Here is a 12691-nt window from a genome sequence, read left to right on the forward strand (position 1 = left end):
GGCCGAACTGGGCAGCGCTGCAGTTATCCTTTGCAAACATACTTTGCAAATAGTCTCCACTTCTTAATCCTTCGTTCGCGTAACAATATGTTAAAGAAATCACAAACTCAGCCTTCTGGGAGTGAGGGCAATGTTCGCCATGCGTGAACGGCCTTATGACGAGCCTTTTATATGGGGCCAACATTACAACGTGCTGTTCCATCAGAGAATGGCAAGATCACATTCGACAAAGTGGGTCAGATTACAAATGCACGGCACATAGTAACAACTACGCCAAATGATTTTCTGCTTCTGTAGTGTGTGCCCATGTGAAGTACTACGAATATAAAAACTAGAGTGCCAGGAGGCACAACCAATCCCGCAAGGAACACACTGACTTCGAAGCCATGCTTGAGCAGCAGATAAGGCAACTCGAACAAGCCATTCTGCAACAAGTGCAAAGATCGATTGACTGTGCCATTTAAGCAAGTGTGAAGGCCATAATGAAACACCTCATGCTGTCGGGAAGTGTCTGCCACATCGAGTTCGTCGCTGACTGAGCCATGCCCATGTTCTCCCTCTATGCTGTGCCAAAATATAGCTGGAGGAAGGAGAGGCAGTGTTACGATTGGCCAGCGGGGGTAGTGATCTTCTAGCCTTTCCTGCAACACTGCGACGAATCACTTCGTGAAGCGATTCACGAATTCCTCCCCCCTAGGACAGACCTGCAGCGACAGCAAGGCGAGACATGTTTGGTGGATAGAGTGTTGTTTGTTGGTTCAATGTTGCCATCACGGATGATGGGAGCAAGAAACTCCTGGAAAAGGGTGTTCTACATGTTTCCTCACAGACTCCGGTAACCGCCACGGTCATTTGACAGACGTGCCAGCTAACTGCTCGGTCATCCCAGGAACAAAGATGGGCCAGCTTGAGTTAAGCGTGACAATCCCTGTCTATGAACCTCCCCTCCTTTCTGTGTGTTCAGTGAACAAAGGTGCGGGAGTGATTGTGTGAACTTTCGCCCTCAACGCGGGTCCTTTGACGATTTTGGACACTGCGACTGGATGAAGGTGGGAAGGCAGGTTTCCCTGGCTTAGGGATCTAGGAAGGACAGAGGGGGTTTAAGCGGACTTTTTCCCGCTCCTCAGTGTGCTTCAATTCAGTCATGCTAGACTGATGAGACATAACATTCTCGACTCTCCATGTAGATATTGTTATGGGGAGAAAAGACGCTTGACAATATGTTTACAAGTTATATACAATGGGCAGAAGACAGGCATACAAGATGGAGCCCGTGCACACTACTATTGGCATCGTTGTCTTCGTCAGTCCTCTCATCATCGTTCGCTCTTGCAGCGCCTTGTAGCATGACCCCCGGCGGTGAAGGCGCCGTCCCGGCGCTTGGTAGGTTTGAGTGATATCACTTCAGTCGAGCAACGTGAACGATATCAGAGGAGGATCGCGTGTGGAGGTATCGAGAGGTTGTAACTCATAGGTCGACACTGTATAGGCCTGAGTAGGGTGAAATCAGCTTCTCATAAAGACCAACTCGCCGTGCTGGTTTCCAAAGAAGCATGATGTCACCAGGGTTAAAGTGGGCAGCACAGTGGTGAGCATCACATATGTGTTGTTGCTTTTCTTGGGAAGTGGTCAAATGCAGGTGTGCAATCTCCCATGCCTCGGTCGCTCTAGATATGGCATCTCGGGCATATTCTGATGTTGTATCGAGAACTGCTGGAAGGATTGTGTCAAACGGTAGCCACAGAGCTGTCTCGAGCCAGGCTCAGGGCAAATGAGCCACTCATAAGTGCTGTCCCAGGGGGCACCACAGATGTTCGCACTGTCTACTTTTTGTACACTGTGAACTCTTTTTCATGTGTGATATGTGTGTGCAAGTGTGCATCTCGTCGTCTTCGTAAGACGGGTACTGAAACTCTTCAGAACTGTAGTGCAATCATGTTTATTTTCAGTCTACATGTTGTGCGTTTCTCTTAAAATGGAGAAGCCAAAAATGTTCACTTAGAAGAAAAAAAAAAGTCTGTGATAGGTACATGTACCTGAATTTTCTATTGTATAAAGATGTCATTACCAATTACAGTGCTAACATGTGTTCCTCTAACTCATGACTTGCTTTGTTGCGAGGAGAGAGAGTGGCGCATTTTTCTCTCAAGGGCGAGGTGATACAATATCCTGCGTCTGCTTCCAGTTTCGGTTTCGAATCGATTACGTCAGGTCGCCACTCAGCGCCAAATGCTGCAAGTACACTTGCTCCATTTCCCCTCGCTGGAATAAAGTAATTCTTTGTCTGGTCTCAGACTTGAGTAGTGCGGCTCTTCTTTGCGGCACTGCGTGCCCCGGCTGTTTAGGTCTCATGCCGTAGGTCCTCCGCTCGGCCGCCCCATCGAAGCTACTACAGTCTCGTCCATACAAAAGAAAAAATGGAGAGAAACCAGCAGAATCATGGCGGGACATATTGTAGGTGAACGTGACGAACGGCAAAGCGGCATCCCAGTCACGGTGGTCGGTGGAGACATACATACCGAGCATTTCTGTGACAGTTCTATTGAGCAACTCTGCGAGACCTTTGTTCTGAGGTTGATACGCCGTTGTAAACTGTGGGGATGCGCGACTCACGCGTCCCCTGAGATCTAGTTCTCCCGCATAGCTCGTCTCCTGCAGGGCGGCTTCGCCGCATGGCCTGGCGCCCGCGTCGGTCGGAGTGGTTGAAGCGCCGTACGAGAGATGGCGCGAGTGTTGCGCTGCTGACGCCGCCTACAGGCGGGGCTACTTGGGCGCGGGAAAGGAAGGCTCGCTCTCTTGGGCGGCGGACGTCCCGCGCATGCGCCGATCCATGCTTCTGCGAGACCGTCCCACGTGGCCGCCTTTGAGCGCGCCACCGTTCGCGTGACCGTACGCGCGAACGACCAGGCGTTGGGATCCAGCATGGGGCGAACATATTCACTCGTTATCCGGTCGCGGTGAGTCTGACTTCTAGATTTGTCGCGTGCCCATCGGCATGTTTTGTGGGTAGCAACTCGGCTAGCAGGCATTGATCTATGAAAGGTGCAATAAATGCCCTTGTGATTGTTTGCTCTACTGTGTTGTCGTTCCTTTGTCCCAAGAGCATGGGAGGAGAACCCCACAAAACTTGACAACTGGTAGGGAGAACCTGTGTGATCACATCCTGGGTTGTGTAGTCCGTAGTAACTGCTACCCACTAGTTCCCACTAAGCGATAGAGGAAAAGCGCAGGTGTGCAAGATGTCCTGGACAACGCGTGAGAGAAAGTAGCGGCCCCGGTTGGTAAGGAGTTGTCGGGGAGCACCGTGGTGAAGTATCACTGCGTTGAGAAGGAAGTCAGCAACACCGGTTGCACAACTGGTAGGGAGAGCCCGCATGATCGCATAGCGGGTGGTGTAGTCCGTAGTAACACCTACACACTTGTTCCCACTAAGGGATAGAGGAAAAGGGCCAAGGAGATCAAGACCAACTCGAAAGAATGGTGAAGATGGTATTTCAATGGGCTGAAGACTGCCAGCTGGTAGGGCTGCTGGTTTTTCGCAGTGCTGACAAGATTTACAGGAGGCGACTTAACAGCAAACGGAACGGTAAATACTGGGCCAGAAGAAACAACACAAAACAAGGTCATACGTCTTTGAGACTCCCAGATGACCAACGGCTTGATCATCATGCAACTGTGCGAGCACAGTCTCGCACATGTGCTCGGGAACGACCAGTAGCAGTTCAGGACCATCAGGGTGCATGTTGTAACCAGGGGTGTAGCTAGGGGAGGGGGCGGGGGGCTTATGGGGCTGCAGCCCCTCATGAAACTTTTTTATGCCGTCATGCACCGCCGACTAAAATAACCCCCGTCGTTGGAAATCATTCTGGATTTCGTTTAGAATGTATTTTTCCCGCTTGAAAAAAAATTTCGGCGCGATCATTGTGAACTCTGGCTGGATATCGTGGCAGCGCCCATGCACCGGGAGTCACATAATGCAAGGAGCCCCCCATCTGAGCACCAAGTTTCAAGGGTGTTTCGATGGACCGTGGAATATACGGAGCGGATGAATTTCAATTCCGAACTTTATGGTTATAAAGCTCTTATAAACTTTTGATGTGAAAGATGCATTCACATTTCCAAAGTCGTGCTTTAGGTTTTCAATGCCGCAACTTTGTGGGTTTAATGTTGTTATAGACATTTGATACCAAAGTGCATTGACTTTCCTAAGTCGTACTTCAGAACATACAACCAGACAAGCCAAATCAACACACTATCAGACATGTTGACTACAGCGTACTGCTCCAAAGCTGACAAAGTATACAGCGAGGTTTGATGAGACGAACCGTTGTGGTGGTTCATTGGTGCCATCATGTCACAGAAAAGAATATCAACATTTTTTTCACCTGCACCAAAGAATCCATGTGAAGACACTAAAGCCAGCAAAGGTAAGTACAGTCAAACCCAGCTATATCAAACTCGCAAAAATACGCCTATCAGTTCGATATAGAGCATAATTCGATATAAGCTTGCTAAATAGTATGTCATAAAAACGCATACCATACATAAAATCACTTTATTGATGGAACTAGCTTAGTTTAACATAAAATAGTCCTGCATTTTCTTCTGCTTGGGCAATTTCGCTGCCTGTGACACACGCACTTCACCACATTGTCTAAGGAGTCAGAGCAGCTGAGGCCGCAACCTTCCGCATTCGCGCAGAAGCGCCGGACTAGTGTGAGAACACTAATCATTTTGGAGGATGTGGGCAAAGGACCATCGTTGCGTTCCTCATTGTGCGCAATTTCACTTGTGCTCAGTACGATGTAGACAATGTAGTCTTCGTTTTCGGGCTCTCCCGTGGTCGCGAAATCATCATTTGTACTCACAAACTCGTCCACAGTTGATTTGTCAACAGCTTCCGGTAATTCTGATAGCTCGCTCCAAACTTCAGCAACACTGGCAACGGCTTCGTCGCATTCCTCAAAATTTAGTCATCACCGAGCACGCGGAATCCGGCACGGCTGTAGCAATTTCGGATGAACCACTCGTACATGGCCGTGAGTACGTGTCGGGTGCCACAGGCACTGGTAGCAAGTTTGGCCGCTTTAGCCCTAATCTCCCCCTTATTCTTCAAGATCGTGCCGAGAGTGCTCCTCAGAATCTTTCACGCTGCGGGGACATCCAACTTCTCACCGCGTTCGACCCGATTTATGGTTTCGAGCCTCACGACGAAAGGCAAATTCCGCTGCTTCCTCACGGCAACACTGCGGGAGAAGGCCCACAAGGCGCACACACAATGAACCAGAAAAGCAACAAGACAACACGCACTTTCGCCATCTTGCACGACGAGAGCACAAGAGTCTCTGATTGGCTGTCTGAGCAAGCGCTACAGGCGTGTCAGGATAATTTTTTGCAGTGGCGTGTCAACGGCTCGTCCGAGGCAGCGTGGTCACGGTAGGGAGAGCGGTTGGATGGAGCTGCGCCGCCGGGTTTCCCCGCGACCATGAGGGAAAGCCAACTTCTGGGCGCACTTTTCCACTGCCTGACGTTCTATATATCAGGAGTCACTGCTATTTTTGTTCGATATAAGCGTAATTCTTGTTATATATACTCATTGTAATTATATCATGTCCAGAAATTGTTCGATATATAGAATAATTCGATGTAAACGGGTTCGGTATAGTCGGGTTCGACTGTACGTTCTTATTTATTTTTCTACTTTGGCCTTTATTCGTGAGGACACATTGAGCCTCTTCAATTTTCTTGTTCTCGCTACCCGCGGGCTGCCAGAGACAGCCAGAGCGCACGCGTTTTTCTCGTGTTGTCCCGACCACCGCCCCGTGCACTTCGGTGCGTGTTCGTTTTTCTGTGGCCGAGTTTTGGTCGCCTTTTGTCTAGCAGACGAGAAAACGAAACAATGGTCGCTCACCGCCATCACTGTGGGGACTTAACCGATTGCAACGCATTCGCTTGAGCGCTACCTCCTGGAAAGTCTTGCCTCACAGGTGTAGGATACCGAGCAGTATGCGCATGTTTCTCTGTGGACCAAGCGTCTCACGTTTTCTTCGATATTCCTTTGGTAGGTGCCCAATGCAGGCATTCAATTGTGGCCAACATGCTTGCCTTCCCGTTTTCTTTTTTTTTTTTTTTCATTTCGGTGCACCCAACCCACAAAAACAAAAAAAGGACATTGTTGCGGTGCAGCGAATTGTAGCATGGTGAAAGTTTGATTTTGTTACTTATTTTGCGGAAAGTAATAGGCCACGGGACACTTCAGTTGCCAGATACTCTTATGATATTATTACGATTGCAATTACGAGGACACTCCAGGCGCATTCCTGCCGTCGCTGTCTCCCTTATATTCCGTATAAAGTCCAACGGCGATAACATCGTGACCACGCGCCGCATGCTGTGTGTGCAAGTGAAAGCGTGTGGGGGGGTGGGGTGGGGGGTTGAGTGGCATGGGTGAGCCGACGATGGTGGCTCCGTCTTGTGTGCACAGGGGAGAAAAGCAGGGAGGAAGCGCGCCGCCTTCCGTCGCACGCAATTGTCAGGGGGAGTGGAGGGAAGACTTAGGATATTGTGATCTGTGAATCTGTCATTGCGCAACATGTTTATTTGCCTTGTTTGATGCATTGTATACAGTGACTTTTTCTTAGATACATAGATTTATTGGAGACTTATACATACTTAAATATCTTGTTGGGATGTTTTGTGTATACGTGCAGTGAACTTCGTTTCCAGTCACACTCTTTTGCCCTTTGTCAAACTATCTTCACATTTGTATACTCCATTGTAACTTCACACATCTAATGTACACGGCAATTAAAATGAAAGTGAGCCAACCCAATCTGTGCAATAATGGTTCAGTTGATTATCTGCGAGGCATGCGTGTAGCACACAGACATCTCTCATTTACAAAAATGACATGAAGGTGTGAGGATAAATGTTCTTTAAATGCTCTCATACACTGGGTTGAACATGGTTGCATGGCATAATGGATGCTCAAAAACTTGGGTAGCGTGGTGTCGCGAGCTTTTTGACAGCTGAAGGTATTTCCCAAAAAGAAATTAGTTGCCGTATGGCTGCCCTTTACGTTGAACATTTCATTTCATTGCCCACAGTGAAGCGTTGAAGCAAACGGTTCAAAAACGGACGTGAAAGTTGCAAGGACGATCCAAGACTGGGCCAAAGCCACTGTGCAATCACCCCAAACACAGATGAAAAGGTTCATGAGCTGATTAGACAAGAACGGAGGATAAGCATCGATGAATTAGTAGAGCCTGTGAACATCAGTCGCAGTTCGGTTCACGCCATAATTCATGAACATATCGGTTATTGGCTCTTGTGTGCGCAATGGGTGCCCAAGATTTCGAACCACTGCCATAAGACGGAGAGGTTCGGCGCTGCCTTGACTCATCTGATCTGGTATCACAACGAGGGTGATGATGTCTTTTCTGCAATTGTGACCCAGGACGAATCATAGTGCCACTACAGTCGACTCCCAATAATTCGAAGCCACTTAATTGGAATTTTCGGTTAATTAGAAGTGAATTGCTGGTCCCGTCAGTTTTGCATGTAATCCTATGGAAGGAATCGCTCGATAATTCGAAGTCCTCATCCAGTAATATTGTTTAATTGGAAGTTAATTTTCAGCCGGGATCCTCGAGGTGACCGTCATTCTTTCGTAGAATGTGCAATTTTTTCAAGTGCTGCAACAGCTCCGTATTCCGTGTTGGTGTCATCGCCACCGCAGCCGCCCACAACCCCGCCCTTCTTGGAGCGGCTGCCGCGCGTCGCTGGAGCTGATCGCGGAGGCCATGCGGATGCCATAGATGCACGCAGCGCTGCATACTGGCAGTGGCGAGATTGTGCGAGATTAGGCTTGCAGCGTGCAGCGCGCGCAGCGTATGTCGAGGCGTGTGCTGTGGCGTGTGTTGGTCGAGGGCCTTTGTGCGTGTAGCTCGTTGCCTAGGTTGTTCCGCAGGTGATCCTACGCTTCGGAATTGACTGTACATAGTCGCACAGTTGATAGCCATGGCAAACCGGGCTCTTATCGCACGCTCGACCTGGCAACGAAAGTCGAGGTTTTGAAGCAAGTTGAGAAGGAAGGTGCCGCTAAACAAGACATAGCGCGGAAGTACGGGATCAAGCCGAACACGCTCTCAAACTACATCAAGAACAAGCGCACAATAATGGATGCATTTGAGAACGACAAGTTCAAGACGTCTCGGAAGCGAATGCGCACTGGCGCTTACCCAAAGTTGCAGAAGGCTCTGCTGGTTTGGATTAGGGAGGCCCGGAGCAACCAACTTCCTCTCAGCGGAGACATCGTTGCGATGAAAGCCCGAACGCTTGCAACAATGTTGGGGATCGATGACTTCGTTTCGTCAGATGGATGGCTGACGCGCTTTAAAGATCGCCTTGACCTGGTCTTTAAGAACGTGTGTGGTGAAAAAGCGTCCGTTAACCAGGAAACATGCGCCACGTGGAAGGACGGAAAGCTGCGTGAATATCTCGGCGAATACAGACCGGAAGACATCTTCAATGCAGATGAGACTGCACTCTTCTATCGGCTTCTACCAGAGAATACCCTGACATTCAAGGACGACGACTGTGCTGGGGGCAAACGCAGCAAGGAGAGGGTGTCAGTGCTGATCGCGGCAAACATGACTGGCACGGAACGATGCCGCTTACTTGTGATCGGGAAAGCTGCCAAGCCGAGGTGTTTTAAAGGCATAAAGACGCTGCCTGTGGACTATGAGTCGAACAAGAAAGCGTGGATGACGCTCAAAATCTTCAAGAGCTGGATAACGAAATTGGACCGCAAGTTTGCTTCTTCGAACCACAAGGTGTTGTTCCTTGTGGATCACTGCAGTGCTCACGTGAATGTGCCAGCCTTAAGTGCAATACGCCTCGCATTTGTGCCTGCAAACACAACAGCTGTTTTGCAGCCAATGGACCAAGGCATCACCAAAAATGTTAAGGTCCTGTACAGGCGGCACCTCCTTGAGCGCATGATTTTGTGCATGAATAATTCCGCAAAATACGAGGTGAGCCTGCTCAGTGCCATTCACATGTTAGCGCGAGCATGGGATCGTATGAAGCAAGAAACAATCGCAAACTGCTTCAGGGCTTGCGGTTTTGTGACAGCTTCTTCGGAGGATGCCTCTACAATTTCATCGGAGGAAGCGTCAACAAGCGAGCTTGACAGCACTGATTTTGGTGATGCTCCCGGGGACGTCAATTTTGAAGATTACGTCGCCGTAGACAAGGCGGTCGAAATGTGCGGTGCACTAACGGATAAAGAGATTGTGGAGATTATTCGGCCCCAGGAAAGTGACTATGACGTTGAAGACGAGCCGCCACCTAAGGCTGCCGATGCAGCTGCGGGCCTTGCTCTCGCGGAGCGCTTCCTTGCCGCTGAAGGTAACGCAGAAGAAGCGTTCCACCACATCTACAGCCTGCAGAACTTGCTTTCAGCAGCGCGATTCGGCAAGAAGAAACAGAGCAAGATGACAGACTATTTTTCTTAGGGAAAATACTCGATTTCGCGACCAATAAAGTGCTGTGTTTGTGATTTGTGCTTAATTGGAAGTTCGTTTAATTCGAAGTTTTTTGCGGTCCCCGTGAACTTCGTATTAACGGGAGTCGACCGTACTATGAGCCTTAAACAGGATGGCAAAGCTTACAGTGGAAACATTCGAATTCACCACCCCCAAAGAAAGCAAAGGCCGCCATTTCCACAGGAAAGGTGGTGACTTTTTTTTTTTTGCAATCGTAGGGGCCATTACTGATCAAATTAGCTAAACCTGGAGAGTCTATCAATTGTTTCCAGTATAGTGAAACGCTGGATCAGCTTTGTGTCACCATCAACAAACGACGTGGAGGATTGACGAATGAGGTCATCTTGCTCCCCGACAATGCCCGTCCCCACATCGCTGATGTGGTTAACACAAAACTGGCAAAGTTCAAGTTGAAAGCGCTGCAACATCCACCATACAGCCCAGATCTGTCGCTTTAAGACTCCCACATTTTGGGGCACTTGAAGAAACAGCTCAAGGGAACCTGATTCGTGTCAGACGACGACGTGAAAAAGTCAGACTTTTTGAAGTCTCAAGCCAAGGAGTTTTATTAGACAGGAATCGCAAGCCTCGTCATTCAGTAGGACAAATGTCTAAATGCTCATGAAGGCTACTTTTAAATAAAATACCCCGTTTGTCATATGCTTGCATCGGCTCACCCTCATATATTTTTGCACAACTGCTGCTTTTTGTTTATTTTCTCTGTTGAGACTATAATTTCGGTGCAATTACAATACACGACCACCGACAGCTCCTGCGGAATACATTGGAACAAAGGACAGCGTCATTATTTTGCCATGGCCATTGCATATGTACAAAAATGTGAACAAGATTCTTGAATGATAAAGTTTCGTTTAAAATATTTGTCCTCAACTTGTTCATTTCATGGCCTTTACGTTTTTTCATATTAGCAGCATGCACTGCTTTGCTGGCTTTGAACTGATATAGTTCTAAAGTTGGTATGGTATGGTATGGTATGAAGAACTTTATTTGGTCCTGAAGGTCAACCATAGGTTGACGCGGGCCACTCCCACGTTGGGACTGTCAGGCCGAGTCCTTCAGCCACATCGCGGGCCTTCTGGACTGCCCGTAATTGGTCAGAGAGTGATTCGCTGTGTAGCATTTGCCGCCACCATTCTTCTTCCTTGTCACGGTCTGTGAAGACCGCGGGGCACTGCCAAAGCATGTGGTCAAGAGTAATGATGCCATTGCACTTATTACAGTTGGTTTGAGTTTCCCTCTCAGGATAGATCCTGTTAATGAAATCTGGACTTGGGTATGTTCTTGTCTGTAACAAACGTAATGTGACCGCTTGGGCTCTGCAAAGCTTACCGTGGGGCAATGGGTATTCCCTTCTGCTTAAATAATAATGCTTCGTGATTTCGTTATATGTTAATAATCGATCCCTGTGTTCCCCGGGTGAAGTGTAAGTTGCTCGATCTTGAAGAGCACGGCTAGAAAGTCCTTGTGCTGCTTCATTTGCCACCTCATTGAGGTTTCTCCGAGCTCCGTCCACTACCCCCAGATGTGCAGGAAACCAGCGGATTGTGATATTTTATTTACTTATAAGTAGACAAAAAACACTGAAGCATTGATATCAGTTATTTTGGGCACAATTTTTAAGCCATACGAGTATATTCGTTTATGAAAAGATACATATACTTGTCTTGACAGTACGTAGCATTCAATAATTCGTTTGGAGCATCTCTAGCAATGGCAATGCAGTTGATGTGGGAGTTCTTTCGGTCTACCGGGGCGCAGTCGTTGCTGTGCCTAAGGCTCCGGACTTCGCCATTGCGAGGAAAACCCCTCCCAAATGCCTGCCCCCTCGACCGCGCACCGTTTTCCCCGGGCGCCGCGACCGCGTCCCGCAACGTCATGCTACGCGGCCCTGCGATTGGGTCGTGGGGGCGTGACGTAGGGAAGAAGCCCCGACTGGGGACGATCGCCGTGCGCGGGGGAGTCGTGCTGCGACAGGGACGAGCGCCGGTCACGAGAGGCAAGCTGCAAGGTACGTGAGCGACCAGCTATTTGTGTCCCCAACGCCCCGGCCTGGGGACGTTCACGTGCTTTGTCAGCTTGCGTAAGTGTGGCTTTCTGAGTGGCTCTGCGTTCCGCCCTTGCGGTAGTCGCAGGTGCTTAGTGCGTCACATTTTGCGTGTCCGAACCGTCGCAGACCATTGTCGGTGACGGGAAGCGCTAGGTAGCGTTTGCGAACGCATTTCGGCCCGCGCGCGCAAACCATTGTTCGACGCGGCGCGTAACCCGCCTTCCTCGCCATCGGGAACCGCGGGCGCCGAGTGTACTCCGTGTGTTTCGGTGCAAACTGGTACGTGTTGGCCATTTGCGATTAATAAACGCCTTAACTGTCCTGAACGCCTTGTGTTCCTGGGAGAGCGCCCATGCGTACGGCCAGAGCCGGCCAGGCCTTTCGGCTCGGTGCTCGAACCTGCGGTGGGTCTATCGCCGTACGCCGTCGTGCTGCGTCGTGAGGCTCCACTTCTCGGGGGCCACTTGGCCACGCCGTGCGCGGAGACGTACAGTGAGCCCACATTTTGGCGCCCAACGTGGGGCAGTAACTGCCTTTGCATTGCTGCCGTGCGTAACGAGCCGGAGACCCTCTTGATCGGCTGGCCGTGCCATGTTTTCCAGCTTCAAGGAGTCGTCATTGTTGACAACTCTCGCGAATGTCGCCCTGTTCGATTACTCAGCCGATGCTGGTGTCGAGCGAGGAGGCACAGCTCAACTCCCAGAGCACGAAACACGGAGTGCAAGCTTAGTTGGCGCAAACCTACTAGATTCGCGTGATATGTCCACGCCGCTCCGCGACGGGCGTGGATCTCTCAATGCAGCGCTAAGCAACGATGAGCTTGCCGCCATGGAAGAGGGGAGACTGCCGCGAACCCCACCCGCATTGAGGAGCTACGCAGCTGTGGCCTCCACCGCCAACGGCGAGCGCGGAGGGAGTAGGGGGTTACCGCCTGCCGCTAGCACCGTTGTGCGAGGTGGCGAGGTAGCCTCGAGTCGCATAGGGTTGAGCGAGGTACCGCTAACCGAAATGAGGGGAGGGTTGCAGGTGCCCCAGCCTGCCCAAATGCCGCCTGCAGACGCTCCTGGTGAGACGA

At 49.9% G+C, this 12691-nt stretch overlaps 2 protein-coding genes across 6 annotated transcripts in view; one reads left to right on the forward strand and one right to left on the reverse strand.

The window, feature by feature from the left end:
• The window catches only part of LOC126526910 (stromal membrane-associated protein 1), a 173212-nt gene that overhangs the window by 49759 nt on the left and 110762 nt on the right, over nucleotides 1–12691 (reverse strand). The gene's annotated exons all lie outside the window — the stretch shown is intronic.
• On the forward strand, nucleotides 7974–9518 carry LOC140213157 (tigger transposable element-derived protein 4-like; the record flags this gene model as incomplete). The annotated part of the gene is made up of 1 exon (XM_072284330.1): nucleotides 7974–9518. A coding segment is annotated over one exon (1545 nt), but the record flags the coding sequence as incomplete, so codon positions are not given.

This window comes from Dermacentor andersoni, chromosome 9 (genome assembly GCF_023375885.2).
Source record: "Dermacentor andersoni chromosome 9, qqDerAnde1_hic_scaffold, whole genome shotgun sequence".
Classification (NCBI taxonomy): Eukaryota; Metazoa; Arthropoda; class Arachnida; order Ixodida; family Ixodidae; genus Dermacentor; species Dermacentor andersoni.